We start from the raw sequence: 19,173 nt of genomic DNA, 5'->3' as shown, positions 1-19,173 counted from the left end.
CTGAGTAGGCATGCATGCTTATAGTTATCTCTGAGAAAACAAATTCTGAGGGAGCATTTGTTAATATTTAGCATCCACTTTGTAGTATTCATCATGTATTTATTTAGAATTCATGTTTTCATAGCTTACATATAATGTATAATGACTCAGAGCATTAAGTATAGTTCATAACATACTTAAAAGCTTCAGTGTTCCATTACTTCACTTGATAATAAGTTATAACATTCTGATTACATCAAAAGAAACCCAAGTTATTTGGCTCAATTCTGTAATTTTACAAAGCAGAAGACTAAAATTGAAGATAAATTGGATGACCTGGGTTCTAGGTAAAAAACCAAGCTATATGTGCTCCAGTAGTGGAATACCTGGACCAGACCCCTAAAGCAAATCTTATAATCAGTGGACTCTTCAGGCAGGCTAGTCAAAATATCCTTTGCTGTCAGTCAGGTTTAACTCACCCTCATCAACTGCATGATCTGCTTCATACATACAATTTTAACCTTTATTTAACCTGTTATTGTCTGTTTCAAAATTTTCCTTGTTAATATTACAGTTATAAGACAAAAGATTAAAAATCACTGCTCATTTACTGAGATCTGTAGGTGCATCATACATATCATTTGGTCTTCTGAGCTAAAAACAAATAAAGCACAAACATAAAACTAAAACTAAAAGAACAAGAAAAAACTTCTCTCTAGTAGTATGTTATGGAATTATTTTCTATGGATTTATATTGAAATGTTTATTTTCTTTAGTTTTATTTGTTTCTTGTTATATAATTCATTTCTATTTATTCATCGATAAACTATTTCTAAGTTTCATGTTCTCTTATCTGCTATGTCAGAATTTGGTGAGGAAATCTATACTTAATCTAAAAAATATCCTTCAAAGTGGAAATACAGTAAGTTAGTTAACTATATGTTTATTATGCCCATGTCAAATATTACTTTTTTTAATAAAGATTTTTTAGACTAAAAAAGTACTAAGAAAAGTGATGGCATCCATTAAGTATATATATCTATGATTATTTTTCTTTTACATAACAGATCAACAATATGTAGTCCTGAACCTAAAACCCTTTAAGTGTTGGTTACTGAGGTCAAATTCCTTTATACCTTTGGTGTTCATTTATAATGGTGTAAAATTTTAAAATGAGTACCCACATAGAGATCAATGCAGAACTGTACAAAAATATCTGAATGTTGGGAAACAGAAATAAAATAGAAATGAATACCATTTAAAAAAAAACAACTATTTTTCTTCATATTCACATTTTAATTTTTACATGCTTACAAATTGAGACTTATTCTTAAAATATTTTTTTTTGCAGTGAGTTCATTATCTCACCAATCTACAATGATTTCAGAACAGACTAGAAAGAGATTAATGTATTTAAAGACTCAGATACTTGTGAACAATGACATCATCAAAGGTTTTGTTTTCATTAATTTGCCGTTAATTGGAAAGAGAGGTTGGGTGAGTTTTCTTCGTAAGCAGGTTCACTGTGGTCAGGAAGGGCCCGCCTTCCCAGCAAGGAGACCCTGACTGAAATCACAAACTCCAGCCTCCATCAATGATAACAGGATTACCCGTGACGTAGGCAGACTGCAGTGGTAAACACAAGGAGACCAAACAGTTAGCCAGGTTGTGTTTCTTCAGTTTTCCTGACTGAGACAGCTAAACAGTTTATTCTCACAATACTAGGAAATCTTACTTAACAAAGAGAAGTTAGAAAAATCTGAATTAAATTCCAGATGGCTTAAAACTGCTGTGTGTTCTCATGATCTGGGGCTAACTGGACTCTTGCTGGTGTCTGAATGCATGTCACATTCTAAGAGTGTTTGGTATCAGAATCAGAAAATTAAAATTCTGTGATACAGAGCCACTCCCTGAATTAGGATAAAGCATAGGCTAAAATAGTGCATTTTCATTTTGAAACTCAGAAGTATTCTAAACTAGCTGAGTTTTATGCCACGAATAAACTTTTGAACATCATCAAGTGTGTCAGTCATAAAGTGGTCATGTCAATCACCAAAGAGAACTTTGTTTAAAAAGATGCACATTTAGTTAATCAATATACATGGCTAATTCCAGGAACTGAATAGCACTAAATATATTTTTAAAATTTATATGAATAATAATTACTATAATCTGTTAACCAAGAAAACAATTTATACTAGTTTCAGACATCTAAATCTGTACAAAACTAAGGGATTTTAAAAGTTTCTGTTTTTTTTTCCCATAGAATTTTTATTTTTCCAGAGAATTAAAGCTGAAGTGATTCTTGTGGTAGAGATTCAGAAATATTTTAACTTAAACCTTTGGATAATGGATAAATCAAGACTCAAATCTGTGCTCTTAGTTTTGAATACATCTGAAACCTAAAATAATGGAAGAGGTAGGAAGGAAATGACATCATAACAGGAGTACAGAGTGTTGTAAAGTACAATATATGAAAACTAAGCATATAAAGTATTTAGATAAATGAGTGGGTTAGTAGTCACTCTACCAAGAAACAACTCCCAGTTTCTCTAAGTTTTTTTTAAAAGGCAGGCTGTCTGATCACATATGGACCCTTCAGGATCTTTTTAAAAGGCAAAGGTCCTTTTGTTGTGTATTCCAAGCCAGAGTGTTGCCAAATATTTGCTAACCTAAGCTCTGGCTAAATTAGGGCAATTAACTTATCAGCAGTATCCCCAGATCAAATGAGCTTTTCTGAAGACATGGATTCAGAGAAATCAAAAAAGTCAATATACTGGTTCCATTACGATCTGTCCAGCAGTTTTCTCAGCTATGAAAAACTGCTACAAATAGTTCTGAGAAGTAGTTACTGCTCTGTCACTAAAACATTTCAACCTCTGCATTTGCCACATTCACCAACTACCGGATGTGTACAAGTTTCATTCAGGAGATGCTGACTGATCAGTAACACACCTCCTTACTCCCACCTACCCCTGCTTTTCTTTTTTTAGTTTCCTGGTTGGTTATTACTCAAAGGCATAAAACACAGGGGATATTTTTGTGCTCTATACCTTATAAGAAATATTTCTAACAAAAAAGTTTCTGTTTTCACAACTGTATGTCATTGGTGGCTCAGATGCTAAAGCATCTGCCTACAATGCAGGAGACCCGGGTTTAATCCCTGGGTTTAGAAGATCCCCTGGAGAAGGGCATGGCTATCCACTCCAGTATTCTTGCCTGGAGAATCTCATGGACAGAGGCTACAGTTCATGGGGTCGGAAAAAGCAAGTAACACGCACACATACACATACACAAAATATACAGCAGCCAGTAAGGAAGAAACTGGTTGCTAAATACATGCAAAGTGGAAAGAGACAGAACTATGAATTTCCATACATGAATATAAACAAGTAAGAATTCATAGGGGAAAAAAGGAGGATGTAGGGGGATTCTTCTAAACAAATCACTGATAAAACTGAAAGCACCAGATGCTAATTCTTTGCCTCCTGGACACAAATCTGATTTACCCTTTTCCCCATTTTACCTGAAGCTCTCACAATTTTGGAGGTTCACTGGTTTGATTTACATTAAATCACTGCTTAATCATTATATTATTTCCCAAGTTGGTAATTTTTGAAAAGAATGATAAAATTGAGCAATTTAATTTTAATTATATTGAGCAATTTTAATTTTTTTCCCAATCTTTCACCACTTCATTTGCTATCAGATTTAGCAACGTGTAAAGCTGAACGAGGATGAGTTGGTGGCTGAGGTCAAAGTGGCCTTAATACCAAGCAAATTAAGTCAGCACCTATCCCTACTTTGTAAATGCAACGTCTTAGCACCTGCATGTGATCACGTCCTAAATTACATTATTTTGATCAGCAAATTGTGGCCAAATGTGATTGAGGATAATGAAACCCCCTGGAAGAACAGTGCTTACTTCATCAGAGGCCAAGTACACGCAGAGCAGGGCTACTTCTTCTGCAGTTGCGAATCTTCCTGTTTTCTGTCTCTTTAGGAAATCGCTCAGTGCCTGTAAGCAGAAACCATATCGGACATCAGCGATGTGAGCTAAGCTGTTGAATGCACCTGCAACACCTTTAGGAGGTCAAAGGTAAGAGGAATCTACAAAGGAACCGCCGACTTGATTAAGCACGCATGATGCAAGATACGGGACAGTATCATTATTGCTAACATCACTAACTGTAGACCAAACAGGACTATGGTAACTCCCAAGCTACTCAAACTATTTGTTTTATATAAAACCTATAGACACTGTGACGGATCAGAAAGTTAGTACTAAAGAAGAGGGCGTTTTTATGTTTTTTTAAAATGTGGTAAAATGCACATAATATACAATTTACCATCATAACCAATTGTAGTTTACAGTTCAGCAGTGTTAAGTACATTCAAATTATTGTGGCACAAATCTCCAGAATTGTTTTTATCTTGCAAAACTGAAACTCTATCCCTATAAAACAACTTCCGACCCACTTTCTTCCACCCCCTAGCAACCACCCTTCAACCTTTCTGTCTCTATGGATTTGTCTACTCTAGGTAAGGAAGCAGCATTTTTTTAAGCCACAGGATTTAAACATTTAAAACAGTAGCTATACCTCTTCAGGATTTGGTCTGGCTTGTATTCTTTCTTGCAGAGATGGGGTATCAACTGTTCCTAAATAAAAGGAAGGCATTCAGCTTGGTTACTTACTTAGACTGAAAAAGAAATCGGCAATTAAACTTTAAACTTGCTTTCCGTATCATTCAATGATCAGTGAAATTTTTCCTCATGACTTGGAGTGACAATTTCCCCTCTACCTGCCTGCTCTTTTATATAACAGTCTTTTAACTTCTTTAATAACGTTTCTATGATTTTCAAAAACACAAGCTATTCTTCTTTGTCATACTAGGCAGGGACTCTTGGTGAAGCACCCAGCATTCCCAGGAAGTACTTTGGTCTCATCACATTCACATGATACTTTATGGATAACTTAAGTGGCTCTACATTTTCCTCATTATCTTGAAATTCTCATTGGTTTCAAATTCCTATTTTAACCATTGTTTCATATTTCTTATTCAAAAAATATAATGTTAAATTATTTTAATTAAAACAAGAAAAATAAAAATGACTAAAAATGTTTAAATTGTGAGCAGCAATGAAGATCCAGCACAGCCATAAATAAATGAATTAAAAAAAATTTTTTTTTAAAAATCCCAGTTAGTTCACATTCTGTAGAACAAGTTCCCAGGCATTTTTGTTAACTTCTGTGATCTGCAAATTCTCTTTACAGGGCCTTTCTTCTGCTGACAGTACTCCAGGAAGACCATATGATCCTTCTAAGGTCATAAAAAAATGACCTCACAGTCACAGCCTCAGCTCCATCCTTAGACCATGCTCCTGGGCGTGTCATGGATTGGACATTTGCTCGGAAACAATTTCTTTCTTTTGAAAATTTTTATGGGGGTATACTTGATTTATAGTGTTGTGTTAGTTTCAGGTGTATAGCACAGTGAGTCTGTTATACATGTACATACACCCACTCTCTTTTAGATTCCTTTCCCTTACAGGCCGTTACAGAGTATTGAGTAGAGTTCCCTGTGCTATACAGTGGATCCATTAGTTATCTATATTATATAGAGTACTGTGTGATGTCAGTCCCAATCTCTCAGTTTATCTCCCTCCTTCAGAACCAGAATCTCAATTTTATTATCGTTTGCCATTTCTCTGGAGAGGCTTCTTGCTGTTTAACAGCCCTGTCCTTAGCTTGTCTCTCTGCTCTCACATTTTACTGTGAGCGGGCGGAAGCTTCTGCAGGCTGGGTGGCTGCTGCCTCGGCTACATCGTCTGGCTCATCAAGAACATTTTCCACACTTCACAGTTACTGCAGGCAATAGTGTTGATGAAATTTCTTACACCACATAACACAAATCTCTTTGTATCCAATTTCTGATGATATTTTCCTCACTTCCCTCATCAACAGCCTCCTTAGAGTCCACAATTCTACCAACGGTGTGCTCAAGACAACCTCCTCAAAATTCTCGCTGCCCACTGGGGCAGATGCGCACCATATCTTACATGTGACCGGTATTAATGACCAAGGGTTTCCTTTGTGGTTCAGACGGTAAAGAATCTGCTTACAATGCGGGAGACCCGGGCTCGATCCCTGGGTCAGAAAGGCCCCCTGGAGAAGGAAATGGCAACCTACTCCAGTATTTCTTGCCTGGAGAATTCCATGGATAGAGAAGCCTGGTGGGCTACGGTCCATGGGGTCGAAGAGCTGGACACGACTGAGCAACTCATACGTGAAGGCTGAGCGGCAAGCCTAGTCCTCTCACTCGATTCCAGCCACCTGACTCCGCTGAGTCCCCGCACAGACTGACACACCCTGCCACCATCCACACCAGTCTGGTGTTGAAGTGTTGTCCGTCAGTACCACCCCAGACTCTCATTCCTTGTCACATTTTCTTCTGTGACTGGCTCAGTGAGTCAAAGCTAGTTCCCTGTCCCAGACAGTGTGAGGATATATTTTCCAGTCTTCCAAAAAGTCCAGCTTTAAAACAACCACATTTTCCAAATCATTAGACATTTTATTCCACTGGGTAAATGGCACCAAGAATAGCCAACAAATATCACCAGTGTGTATAAGCAAAACTGTGTCTCTCCTGTCAGATCCTCCTCTTTCTTTTCTTAAAACAACATTTGTTTATTTATTTGTTTTAGTTGTGGCACATAGCATCTTCAGTTGAGACATGTGGGATCTAGTTCCCTGACCAGGGATCAAACCTGGGCCTCCTGCAATGGGCGTGCAGTGTCTTAGCCACTGGACTGCGGGGAGAGTGCTGATCCTCCTCTTGGCTAGTGTTACTTGAGTTTACCTTTCTGGTCCAAGAAAAATTAAACAGAACACTTCAATCATGGAAATTGTGCAGCTCGAAGGTTACTTGGTAGCTTCACCCCTTTTATCTAATAAGTCAGTGGTTTTCAGCCAAGGGGAGACCATGAAGGATGAGATCAGAATCCCCTGTGTTGCTTTCCAAACCATACACAGTGTTCCCCATCAACTCCTCCCCCGAATTCTGGCATGCCCCTCAGGTTTGCAAAGGTCCCACGGATAACTGTAAAGTGTTTCTCCTCCCCACCTCCCAACAGCAGTTGTGAACTACAAAGAGAAACTTTGATTCTGGACATGCAATACTGAATTCGGTTTCAGAGAGGAAGTTGGTAATTCCTCTTCAGCACCCTGAACCGGCCGACCTCATTTTACTGTGCTTTGCTTGACTGCACTTCACAAGTACTGCATTTCTTACAAATTGAAGATCTTTGCAATGCTTCTTTGAGCAGTCTACTGGCAGCATTTTTCCAATAACATTTGCTCACTTCATGTCTCTGTGTCACATTTGGTAATTCTTGCAATATTTGAAACGTTTTCATTATTACTGTATTCGTTTTTTTAAATTAATCAATTTTTTAATTGAAAGATAACTGGCTTTACAGAACTGTGTTTGTTTCTACCAAACACCAACATGAATCAGCCATAGGTATACATATGTTGCCTCCCTCTTCTGTGGGAGGGAACCACCTGCCATCTGTGATCAGTGATCTATGCTGTTACTGTTGCAAAAGGATAATGACTCACTGAACACTCAGATGATGGTTAGCATTTTTTAGCAATAAAATGTTTTTGAATTAAGATATACACATTGTTTTTTTAGGCACACTGCAATTGCATGCTTAGACTGCTGTATAGTATAAACATCAATGTCCTTTCTACTAATAATAATTTCTCCTTTTTTCCTTTCCTTTACATGAGGGGCCAGCATACTTTTTAGTCAACAGTGAGACAGAAAGTATTTTTAGCTTCGAGAACCATTTGGTCTCTTATAACTTCTCAGCTTTGACTTCAGCATGAGAGCAGACGTAACCAGTACAGAAGCAAACTGGGTGGGATGTGTTCCAATAAAACTGTGTTTACAAAACAGGTAGTGAGTCAGATCTGGCCTGCAGACCACAGTTTGCCAACCCTCTCTGTATAGCGTAAGTAAAGTAAGTAAAGTCACTCAGTCATGTCTGACTCTTTGTGACCCTGTGGACTGCAGCCCACCAGGCTCCTCAGTCCATGGGATTCTCCAGGCAAGAATACTGGAGTGGGTTGCCATTTCCTTCTCCAGGGGATCTTCCTGACCCTGGGATCGAACCCAGGTCTCCCGCATTAGAGGCAGACACTTTAACCTCTGAGCCACCAGGGAAGCCAAAGAAAGGTGTTAATCCCTCCTTTTTGTTTATGGGCCACCCCAGGTGACTGACTTGCCTCAGTGGCATCCTGTGTCCGAAGGCTCCTTTTCCTTCCTGCTGTGCTGGGAGTACAGTCTACTTTTCACCTTTTCTCTGACAAGATCATCCTGGCCTACTTCCAAAACACCAAGCCCAGGCTAGTTATAGCTCTTAATCACAGGGTTTAGAATGGCCCCCATCCACACAAGTAGCATTTAAATACTTTGCATTTGTTAAATCAAAATGGCATCATTTATGCTAAAGCCCATGATACCAAACCTATATTTAATGCCTAACCTAACTGCAGTTTCAGTCTTTACCAGAAATAGAATCTTAATCAACCAGTCTGGAATTTTCTGGTATTGGCCTCATGGGCCCTCTATCCTCCCAGAGGAAGAAGAGGCAATCTGTATGATAAAATTCATGCCATCCCCTCCTCCCTAGACTAGAACAGGGCTTCCCAGCTGGCATAGTGGTAAAGAACCTGCCTGCCAATTGCAGGAGATGTAAGAGACGGGGTTTCAATTCCTGGGCTGGAAAGATCCCCTGGAGGAGGAAATGGCAACCTACTCCAATGCTCTTGCCCGGAAAATCCCATGGGCTGAGGATCCTGGCAGGCTTACAGTCCTTAGGGTCCGAAAGAGTCGGACACGACTGAAGCAACTTAATACGCACACAGCCTAGAAAATCCTTTTCTTTTGCCAATGACGTCTTTGCCCCATCCTCCTTTCTATAAAAACTTTTATACTGGAGTATAGTTGCTTTACACTGCTGTGTCTGTTTCTGCTGTACTGCGAAGTGAACAGCTATACGCATACATTTCTCCCCTCTTTTTTGGATTTGCTTCCCATCAGGTCACCACAGGGCAATGAGCTGAGTTCCCTGTGCTGTACGCTAGGTTCTGTTTGTGCACAGTAGTAGATATATGGCGATCCCAGTCTCCCAGTTTGGCCCACTCTGCTTTCTTCCCCCTGGCGTCCGTATGTCTGTTCCCTGCACCTGTGTCTCTATTAGCCCAGCCTCCTTTTCTTTAGAGCTTTGCCCAGTGACAACACAACCTGGAGGTCAGAGAGGTCAGGTTCACAGTCCCACAGTGCCCAGCTCACCTGGACACACACAGTTGCACCGGATACCCTGCTGGATGAAGTCTGCAGCCACAGACTTGGTGAGGCCGATCACCGCCGCCTTGGTTGTGCTGTACACGCACCTGTTCACAACGCCTGAGGAGGAGAGCACGTGTTAGTCACTCAGGCGTGTCCGACTCTCTGTGACCCCGTGGACTGTAGCCCGCCAGGCTCCTCTGTCCACCGGATTCTCCAGGCAAGAATACTGGAGTGGGCTGCCATTCCCTTCTCCAGGGGACCTTCCCGATCCGGGGAGGGAGACTGGGTCTCCTGCACTGCAGGCTGACTCTTTACCACTGAGCCGGCAGGGCATATCACACCTGAGAAGGAGGGGAGGAAGAAATACCAAGCACAGTCTCCACTGCTTCCTCACACTCCACCCTTTAAAAAAACTGATATCAGCTCTTCTCCATTAATAGGGCTAGTTTCTGAATCTGGGCACATAGTATCATTGTTGGCACAATTCAGGTGAGACTTCTGTGTTGAGATGCTACATTTAAGTGAGAGCTGTAGCCTTAGCTTTTCATCATCAGTTGGTAGAACCCTTAGGTGGATTCCAAAAAAAAAAAAAACACTAGGATAAATCAAAGTGAAACAAAACACAATTCAAACAAACCTATTTCTTTGTATTCCTCTCCCAGGAGGGCTTACTGTGTATCCTTGAAAGAAGGAACGTTATCTCGGCAGTAGCTCCATTCTAAACTCCACCTGTGCATCATGCGTCATCTCCATGTCTGCATCACAGACGTGGATGCAGCTTGACCTCTCGCTCAGGGCTGGACCACATGTCTTTGTGCAGCTCTGCCCAATCCACAGGCAGAGGTCCATCTCTGGTATCATGAGGGCACTCTGCGCAGAGCTATGTTGTAATCCTACCACGCTGCAGAAGATGTGTGCTTTCCCACCTCTCTCCCCCTTTGGGGCTGTGGATTCTCTGGGGTCAGGGGCATCTAGTGGATGTTCAGTACATCTTTTTTGATTAATTAAATGGATAAATGTTTCCTTCCCCCATTTTGATCTTCATTTCTATATCCATTTAGAGGGAAAAAAAGGGAGGGCAAAGCAAGCCAACTTTAGTTCCATGATTGGTTCACATTTAAGGCAAAAGCCTTGGTGCTTAACTCCAGTTTTAAAAAAAAGCAGTTTTGAACTCATGTGTGGGTTGCATGATCTCTGCTATGATTGTTCCCCAAACCCTTAAGCTCCTGAAGATGTGTCAGTCTGTGGGTCATGATTCCCAGAGGAAGACACGCCTACCTTTGATGCTGGAAGCCACAGAGGACATGTTGATAATGTTGCCAGATTTCTGAGCCAGCATCTGCCAAAACAAAACAAAGACAAACCACCCCCCCCCCAAACATGCTATTCTGTAGGTTAAAAATTCTACCTCTTTAAAAGATGTACATTTGGTGCCTTCCTGGTGGCTCAGTGGTAAAGTATCCACCTGCCAAGGAAGAGAAGTGGATTCGATCTCTGCTCTGGGAAGATGCCGCATGCAGTGGAGCTACTAAACCCACGCACAGCACCTCCTGAGCCTGTGCTCCGGAGCCCGGGAGCTGCAACTCCTGAAGCCCACGTGAGCTAGAGCCTACCGTGTCCTGCAAAAGAGAAGCCCCTTCAACGAGAAGCCTGTGTGCAGTGACCAGAGTGGCCCCCGCTCTCGGAAACTAGGGAAATGCCCACGCAGCAACAAAGAGCCAGCACAGCCAAAAATAAGAACCAAACTAAAAGAGGTGGTGGTGGTGGTTCAGTCACTAAGTTGAGTCCGACTCTTGTGAGCCCATGGACTGTAGCCCTCCAGGCTCCTCTGTCCATGGGATTCTCCAGGCAAGAATCCTGGAGTGGGTTGCTATTTCCTTCTCCAGGGGATCTTCCCGACCCAGGGATTGAACCCAGGTCTCCCACATTGCAGGCAGATTCTTTACCAGCTGAGCTACGAAGGAAGCCCAGACTAAAAGATGTACATTTACTTATAGTTTGCAGAGATACCTTATTAACTGTTAACATTAAGCATCGTGACTCAGCCTTAACGGTCTCACACAGTCAGTCCCGGCAACTGACGGCCTGTGTACACTTCGGCAGGAACTTTACTCAAGGGGTTACTGCCTTCCTGGGGCACAAGAGCATCGGCAAGACTACGAAGGAACCCTGAGCTAAATGAAAGGCTGATGAATGTTAATGTTACTGTGTGTTCCTGATGGAAAACTCTTACCATTTATCACATTCTTGTGGACTACCTACTGTGGTCAGGTACCGAGTCACGACCAGCGATTCTAAGACAGACGACTCTGTCCCGGCCTGCCTGTAGAACTACCAGTCTGATCCAAGTAGCCGATACAACCTGCAGCAGGAACGTTATCTCAGCAGTAGCTCCTTCATTCTAAACTCAAAAATCCACGTGTACCATCGCGCGTCGTCTCCGTGTCTGCAGAGTCCGACACAGAGAAGGAGCGGGGTGTGCAGAGAAGGAGGCAGCCTAGGCTGAGGGGCACGCAGAGGATGGCTGATGTTTTGAAAGCTAGAATATTAGTTAGAAAAAGAAAAGAAAAGGGTATTTTGAGGACAGTAAACCACCTGTATAAAGACTGTCACAGAAGTGGGAGGAAGGGATGAGTACAGCTGGAACACGTAATTTGGGAGGAAGGAGGCTGCAGAGGCCAAAGGGGCTAAGTTTAGAAATTTGGGTTTAAACCAGAAGGCACTTCGGTGGAGACAAGGAGGGGTTTAATGCAGAGGGGAGTGGCATGCTCAGATTTGCAGGTTAGAAAAATTACCCTGGCCTCATGTACAGGGGATCACTGGAAGATGATGCAGGGATTTAGGAAAGGAGGGGCCTCAGCGATAAAGAATCTGCCTGCCAGTGTAGGAGACACAGGTTCGATCCCTAGGTCGGGAAGATGCCCTGGAGTCGGAAATAGCAGCTCACTCCAGTATTCTTGCCTGGGAAATCCTATGGACAGAGGAGCCTGGCAGGCTGCACTCCATGGGGTCGCAGTCGGACACAGCTTAAAGGTGGAGACCAGAGATGTCTGTGGGCAACAGAGGTGTAGACAATCGAGGTAACTCGGAAAGGACTTGGGACCCAGCTGCCTGCAGTGAAGGCTCTACCCGTCACCCCATCTAAGGCAGTGTTACCCAACAATACCTCCATCAGAATCCCTCATGGAAAGTGTGAAGGTCTTAAAAGGAGGGTTATGTGACTGTTTTGTCTTCCTAGACAGGGTACCCAGCAGCCAGTCACTATACTTAATAAATCAAAACTCTGTGAGGTGCTAGGTTTAAGTGCAGATGGCTGAGCTCTGCCCCAGACCTAAAAGGGTACATCAGTGAAAAAAGCTACTTTGAATTAAAAATGTTTTCAGAGGAACTTATACTTTATTAAAAGACATATGTGTGTTTTCAAGAGATACACACCTATGCAAGGGCATGGGTTGAAAGCGTCAGTCGCTCAGTCATGTCTGGCTCTGAGAACCCATGGGCTGTGATCCGCCAGGCTCCTCTGTCCATGGGATTTTCCAGGCAAGAATTCTGGAGTGGGTTGCCATTTCCTTCTCCAGGCTCGACTCAGGGATCGAACCCAGGTCTCCTGCATTGCAGGCAGATTCACATGGGTACCCACCCATGAATGTTTGAGGGGGAAGAAGTGAGAGTTGGAGAGAATGCCTGTCTAATGGGTGTTGCAGCAAAAACAGCAATGAAGATTTTCCTCTGCTGAGAACAAGGAAAGGAAAAGAAACAGTGACCAGACTGGAGAAGAAACATAAACGGGCCTGAAAGAGTTAATCACTCTCAGCTTAACCACAACGGTTACTAGTCTGTACCTTACAAAACTAACCAGACACTATGTAAATTACAACCTGCACCTTCGGCCCCTTAACTCTATGTAAATTACATCGTGGACCAGGTGCTTACCTTCCCCCTTCTTTTGGAGACTACCCCTTGTAGCTTTTTGCATTTCAAAAGAGGGCCACAGTATGATAAACCACAGACAAATGGACCTGATTACTGGACTGCCAGGCCCAGTTATGGGCTACCTGATGCCAGCTCTGACTGTTTTGAAACCAGAAAAAGAATGCAACACTCTCACTACTTTGCTCCTTATCACACACCCCAAACTGTGAGCCCAAACAGTGTGATCCCCTCAGATTCCGCATGCGCGGGGCACAGTTCTTGAGGCAGTGGCCTGCTGTGTTCTCCTCTTGGCCCACTGGGGATTAAAGCCATTTTCCTACTTTCTCCAAGCTCTGTCTCCGTACTTATTTATTCCCCATCAGTGGACAGAGAAAGTCAAGATTTTGGTGGTAATATGGGCACTAACTTATTGAAATCAGAGGGTGTGGGGATGGCTGTATGCAACAAGGAGGAGATGGTGAAGAGTCAGAATAAGTGCTGGGGGAGATGGAGGACACAGGGAGGAAAACCAGGACATGCTCTGTTATGAAAGGCAAGTACACAAAGAGTTTCTATGGGGGAGTAGTCTCCGTAGGCAGTGGAAGGGCTCTAAAAAAGGAATCACTTCCGCTGGGGCAAGTCTCTCCAGCAGCTTCCAGAGAGGTGAGGAATGGAGAAGCCAATGGTTCAATGACCCAGAGAAGAGTCTGCCAAGATTCTCTCTCTCCTTCTGGCAGTCTTACTTTCTGTTTTGGTACTTAGCTACTAACTGTACTTAAGAGCAGAAAGTCTAAAATAACCGTAAGGTCTTATGTTGGATGGACTAAAGGGATACAAGGAGAGGCTGAGGTGACCCAATGAGGTCAAGTTGGCAGAAAAAGAAAATATTCAACACAACTTGTGTGTCTATATAATAAAGAGGAGTCCTCGTAATAAAAGACCAGGAAAAATAGCAAAGTATAGTGGGGAAACAGTAGAAACAGTGTCAGACTTTATTTTGGGGGGCTTCAAAATCACTGCAGATGGTGATTGCAGCCATGAAATTATAAGACGCTTACTCCTTGGAAGGAAAGTTATGACCAACCTAGACAGCATATTCAAAAGCAGAGACATTACTTTGCCAACAAAGGTCCGTCTAATCAAGGCCATGGTCTTTTCCAGTGGTCACGTATGGATGTGAGAGTTGGACTGTGAAGAAAGCTGAGCACTGAAGAATTGATGCTTTTGAAGTGTGGTGTTGGAGAAGACTCTTGAGAGTCCCTTGGACTGCAAGGAGATCCAACCAGTCCATTCTGAAGGAGATCGGCCCTGGAATTCCTTTGGAAGGAATGATGCTAAAGCTGAAACTCCAGTACTTTGGCCACCTCATGTAAAGAGTTGACTCATTGGAAAAGACTCTGATGCTGGGAGGGATTGGGGGCAGGAGGAGAAGGGGACGACCGAGGATGAGATGGCTGGATGGCATCACTGACTCGATGGACGTGAGTCTGAGTGAACTCTGGGAGTTGGTGATGGACAGGGAGGCCTGGTGTGCTGCGATTCATGGGGTCGCAAAGAATCGGACACGACTGAGCAACTGAACTGAACTGAACTGAACAGTGCTGAAAACTAAGCCTTAAAATTATTTTTTTATCCATTTTAGCAAATAAGATAACCTGCTTTAATTAATTTTCCCAGTTTCATTGAGGTATAATTGAAACATACAATCCATTTTTAATATACGTGGAATACATGTGCTGTGCCTGCTCAGTCACTTAATTATGTCTGCGTCTTTGTGACCCCATGAACTGTAGCCCACCAGGCTCCTCTCTCCATGGAATTCTCCAGGCAAGAATACTTGAGTGCGTGGCCAGTCCCTTTTCTAGGGGATCTTCCCAACTCAGGGATTGAACCTGCGTCTCCTTTGTCTATTACATTGACAGGTGAATTCTTTACACTGAGCCACACGGGAAGCCCATGGAATATATGTAGCCCAGGTGGGGCTTCCCGGGAGGCTCAGCGGTAAAGAATCTACCTGCCTGTGCAGGAGACAGACACAAGCGACGTGGGTTCAATCTCTGGGTCAGGAAGATCCCCGGGAAAATGGAACGGCAACCCACTCCAGTATTCCTGCCTGGAGAATTGCACGGACAGAGGAGCCTGGCGGGCTCCAGTCCATGGGGTCACAAAGACGCAGACATGATAACATGATTGAGCACACACACACACAGACACACACACAGTTTAATTTATAAAGATGGACTACTGAATAAGTTCAGTCTCCGATCTTCTGAAATGCAATAAACTCCCCAGGCAGTACTTTGGAATACAGTCACCTGGGACGTTACTGCTGCCCTCTAATCCTTGGACTATGCATTTAGCCCAGGTCTGCCAGCTGATTCTAGAACCTACAGTCCTTGCCTTCCTCCCATGCTGCCTTCTCACCACCCGCTCAGCACCTGCGGTCTTGCTGTGAACGCTCCTCTCTGCCAGGTGTGACAATAAAATGAAGTACCTGGACACGGTTGTGCTGTCAAGCATAGACTTCTCAGAGACTCAGGCAGGTGCTACAAAGATCTCTAAAGATTCCCTCTAGCTCTATCTAGTTAGCCCTATCATGAGCTCTTCTGCCTTCCCTGACCAGAGCTCAGCTCCTAAATTTGGCAGACCTTGGCTTGTCTTCAGTGATTCCATGCCTGACCTCTACCCGGACCGACAACCGAGATTCATTTCTTCATCCAGCAAATGTCTGCTCAGCACCTCAATGTGTGAGGGACTCGTCTAAGATTCAGCAAAGGAGGAAGATCCCCAAATAGCCAAGACACTCCCGGATCCTTGCTGTAATGGATGTTCTCTTCTGATGGGCGGGCCTTGGATTCTGCACTGACCTCCTTTCACAGTATCTTTAATTTGTTCTCTGCTTTTTCAGTGCTCTTTTAGTCTTGGAATGGTTTTCTGTATGCTTATTCAGGAACCCTGGAGTTCATGGGGTCGCAAAGAGTCAGACACGACTGAACAACAACAATAACAATTTATGAACAAAAATTTCCAGTATTATTCCTGTGTTTTGACCACCTGACCTTACAAATCTGCCGAGACTCCAAACTCTGGCTTCCCCTGGAAAGTTCTAAGCCGGCACATGTGCATCATAGTTAAGGAACATAATTACGGCTGGAAAGGACTGTGGGATCTGTCACCCTCATTTTAAATAGAAGAAACAGATGCTGAGAGAGTGTCATCTCCCAGGTCCCGTGGCAACTCAGGGGCAGAGCGCAGGCCTGCCTAAGGTCTTCCGACACCTGATTCCAAAACCCCGGGTCAGGCCCGTTAGGGTCACGAGAACAAGTGACGCCTTCTGATTTCTCACCCCAGTCATTAGTATCTCTTGGGATTTTTTACACCCGAGTGTCACTGGCTCACATGGATTATTGCTAAGTTGCTTTACCTCATAGGCAAACTCACTAATTTGGAAGGTAGCATTTGATATTTTAAAAGTTAACTCTTAACAAGTCTGAGTTTTGGCTCCTGCAGCGACATCCTTCCCAGTGTCCACCAGACCTTCGGTGCACAGATGCGTTGCCTACACACGCGACAGTCTTATCCATCTGACCTAGGCTTCCTCTTTTACCGTAGCCTCAGCTTTTCCTCCGACCCTGTGTTAAGGATCAGTCTTCAAGAAATACACTCCAGTTCAGATTCTCATGAACTCCAAACAGGCAAAAAAAAAAAAAAAAAAAAAAAAGCAATCCTGGGAATTCCCTGGTGGTCTAGTGGTTAAGACTGCATATCCACTGCTGGGGATGCAGGTTTGATCCCTGGTAAAAGGCGTGCTGCGATTCGTGGGGTCGCAAAGAGGACACAACTGAGCGACTGAACTGAACTGAAAGGGAACTAAGATCCTGCATGCCGTGTAGTTTGGCCAAAAAGAAAATAATAAAAGGAGAAAGTTTTAAAAATGTGTATATTTTAAAAATTTGCTAGTTCAACATTCCATGTGTATGTTAGTTGCTCAGTTGTGTCCGACTCTTTGTGACACCATGGACTATAGCCCACCAGGCTCCTCTGTCCATGGGATTCTCCAGGCAAGACTACTGGAGTGGGCTACCATTTCCTACTCCAGGGGATCTTCCAGACTCAGGGATCGAACCCAGGTCTCCTGCATTGCAGGCAGATTCTTTACCAGCGGAGCCACCAGGGCCAATCCAAAGATTCCTTCTAGACACTAAAGAAGTAGATTAAAAAGTTCCCTCATTACTAAGTCAATTTCTCCAATTTTCCTTTTAGCTTTCTTCTGTACCTTTCTTGATGTTAGGCTTAATGTCCACAGCAAAGCATCAGCAACTGTGTTGCCATCAGAGAACTCATCTCCCGCCATGGGCTGGGGCAGCATTCAGTGTGTCAGTCATCTAACCTAGCTGGGATGGAAGAGAGGGGCAGCTCTTCTGCATTTCAGTTCAGGTCAGTTGCTCAGTCGTGTCTGACTCTTTGCAACCCCATGAATTGCAGCACACCAGGCCTCCCTGTCCATCACCAACTCCCAGAGTTCACTCAGACTCAAATCCATAGAGTCCGTGATGCCATCCAGCCATCTCATCCTTGGTCGTCCCCTTCTCCTCCTGCCCCCAATCCCTCCCAGCATCAGAGTCTTTTCCAATGAGTCAACTCTTCGCATGAGGTGGCCAAAGCATTGGAGTTTCAGCTTCAGCATCAGTCCTTCCAAAGAACACCCAGGACTGATCTCCTTCAGAATGGACTGTTTGTATCTCCTTGCAGTCCAAGGGACTCTCAAGAGTCTCCTAGAGGTTGCTCAAACTCATGTCCATTGAATCACTGATGCCATCCAACCATCTCATCATCTTGTCCCCTTCTCCTCCTTCCTTCTATCTTTCCCAGCATCAGGGTCTTTTCCAATGAGTCAGTTCTTTGCATCAGGTGACCAAAATATTGGAGCTTCAGCTTCAGCATCAGTCTTTCCAAAGAATATTCAGGACTGATCTCCTTTAGAATGGACTAGTTGGATCTCCTTGCAGTCCAAGGACTCTCAAGAGTCTTCTCCAACACCACAGTTCAAAAGCATCAATTCTTCGGCACTCAGCGTTCTTCACAGTCCAACTCTCACATCCATACATGACTACTGGAAAAAACATAGCCTTGACTAGACAGATCTTTGTTGGCAAAGTAATGTCTCTGGTTTTCAATATGCTATCTAGATTGGTCATAACTTTCCTTCCAAGGAGTAAGTGTCTTTTAATTTCATGGCTGCAATTACCATCTGCAATGATTTTGGAGCCGCCCCAAAATAAAGTCTGACACTGTTTCCACTGTTTCCCCATCTATTTGCCATGAAGTGATGGGCCCAGATGCCATGATCTTAGTTTTCTGAATGTTGAGCTTTAAGCCAACTTTTTCACTCTCGTCTTTCATTTTCAGCAAGAGGCGTTTTAGTTCCTCTTCACTTTCTGCCATAAGGGTAGTGTCATCTGCATATCTGAGGTTATTGATATTTCTCCTGGCAATCTTGATTCCAGCTTGTGCTTCTTCCAGCCCAGTGTTTCTGCATTTCACTAGGGTTCAATTTACAACCCTGAACTGAGCCGGTTGTGTGCAAAGTCCACCTCGTTCATTGTCTGAGCCTGTGCTCTCTGCTACTGCTGGCTCATAAGCTCATCTGAAGTCAATGTTTTTTATATTTCTGTTCCCCTCCCCCAGAGCACCTAGTGTGGTACTCTCAGTTGAAAGGCACTTAATGGTTGTTTGTAAAATAAATTTAAAACAGTGATGAGTTGTGTGAAGGCTGGTGAATGCAAGGGCAGCAGACTCAGGAGGAATACTCTCTCTTTAGCACACGCTGTCTCTCACCTTGCTGGTACCTCTGTGGCTCGGCTGAAAGCAGGAGTGCAAGGCGAATACTCAGGGTACAGAAAAGCAATGAGAGTGTGCCCA

General features: G+C 43.3%; 1 protein-coding gene across 3 annotated transcripts in view; it reads right to left on the bottom strand.

Moving 5' to 3' along the window:
* Window positions 1–1,320: 1,320 nt before the first annotated feature.
* The window catches only part of BDH2 (3-hydroxybutyrate dehydrogenase 2), a 28,363-nt gene continuing 10,510 nt past the window's right edge, over window positions 1,321–19,173 (bottom strand). For all 3 annotated transcript variants that reach the window (XM_052641919.1, XM_052641917.1, XM_052641918.1), the window contains exons 6-10: window positions 10,618–10,678; window positions 9,343–9,456; window positions 4,581–4,639; window positions 3,905–3,997; window positions 1,321–1,605 (exon numbers count right to left, since the gene is read on the bottom strand). In XM_052641919.1, the coding sequence (XP_052497879.1) occupies window positions 1,552–1,605; window positions 3,905–3,997; window positions 4,581–4,639; window positions 9,343–9,456; window positions 10,618–10,678 (381 nt within the window). In that variant the 3' untranslated portion in view covers window positions 1,321–1,551. The remainder of the gene's footprint in view (window positions 1,606–3,904; window positions 3,998–4,580; window positions 4,640–9,342; window positions 9,457–10,617; window positions 10,679–19,173) is intronic.

The sequence above is a fragment of the Budorcas taxicolor genome, chromosome 6 (assembly GCF_023091745.1).
Source record: "Budorcas taxicolor isolate Tak-1 chromosome 6, Takin1.1, whole genome shotgun sequence".
NCBI classification, from domain to species: domain Eukaryota; kingdom Metazoa; phylum Chordata; class Mammalia; order Artiodactyla; family Bovidae; genus Budorcas; species Budorcas taxicolor.
Note: the sequence above shows the minus strand (reverse complement) of the source record. Positions and strands in the feature narration are given on the sequence as shown.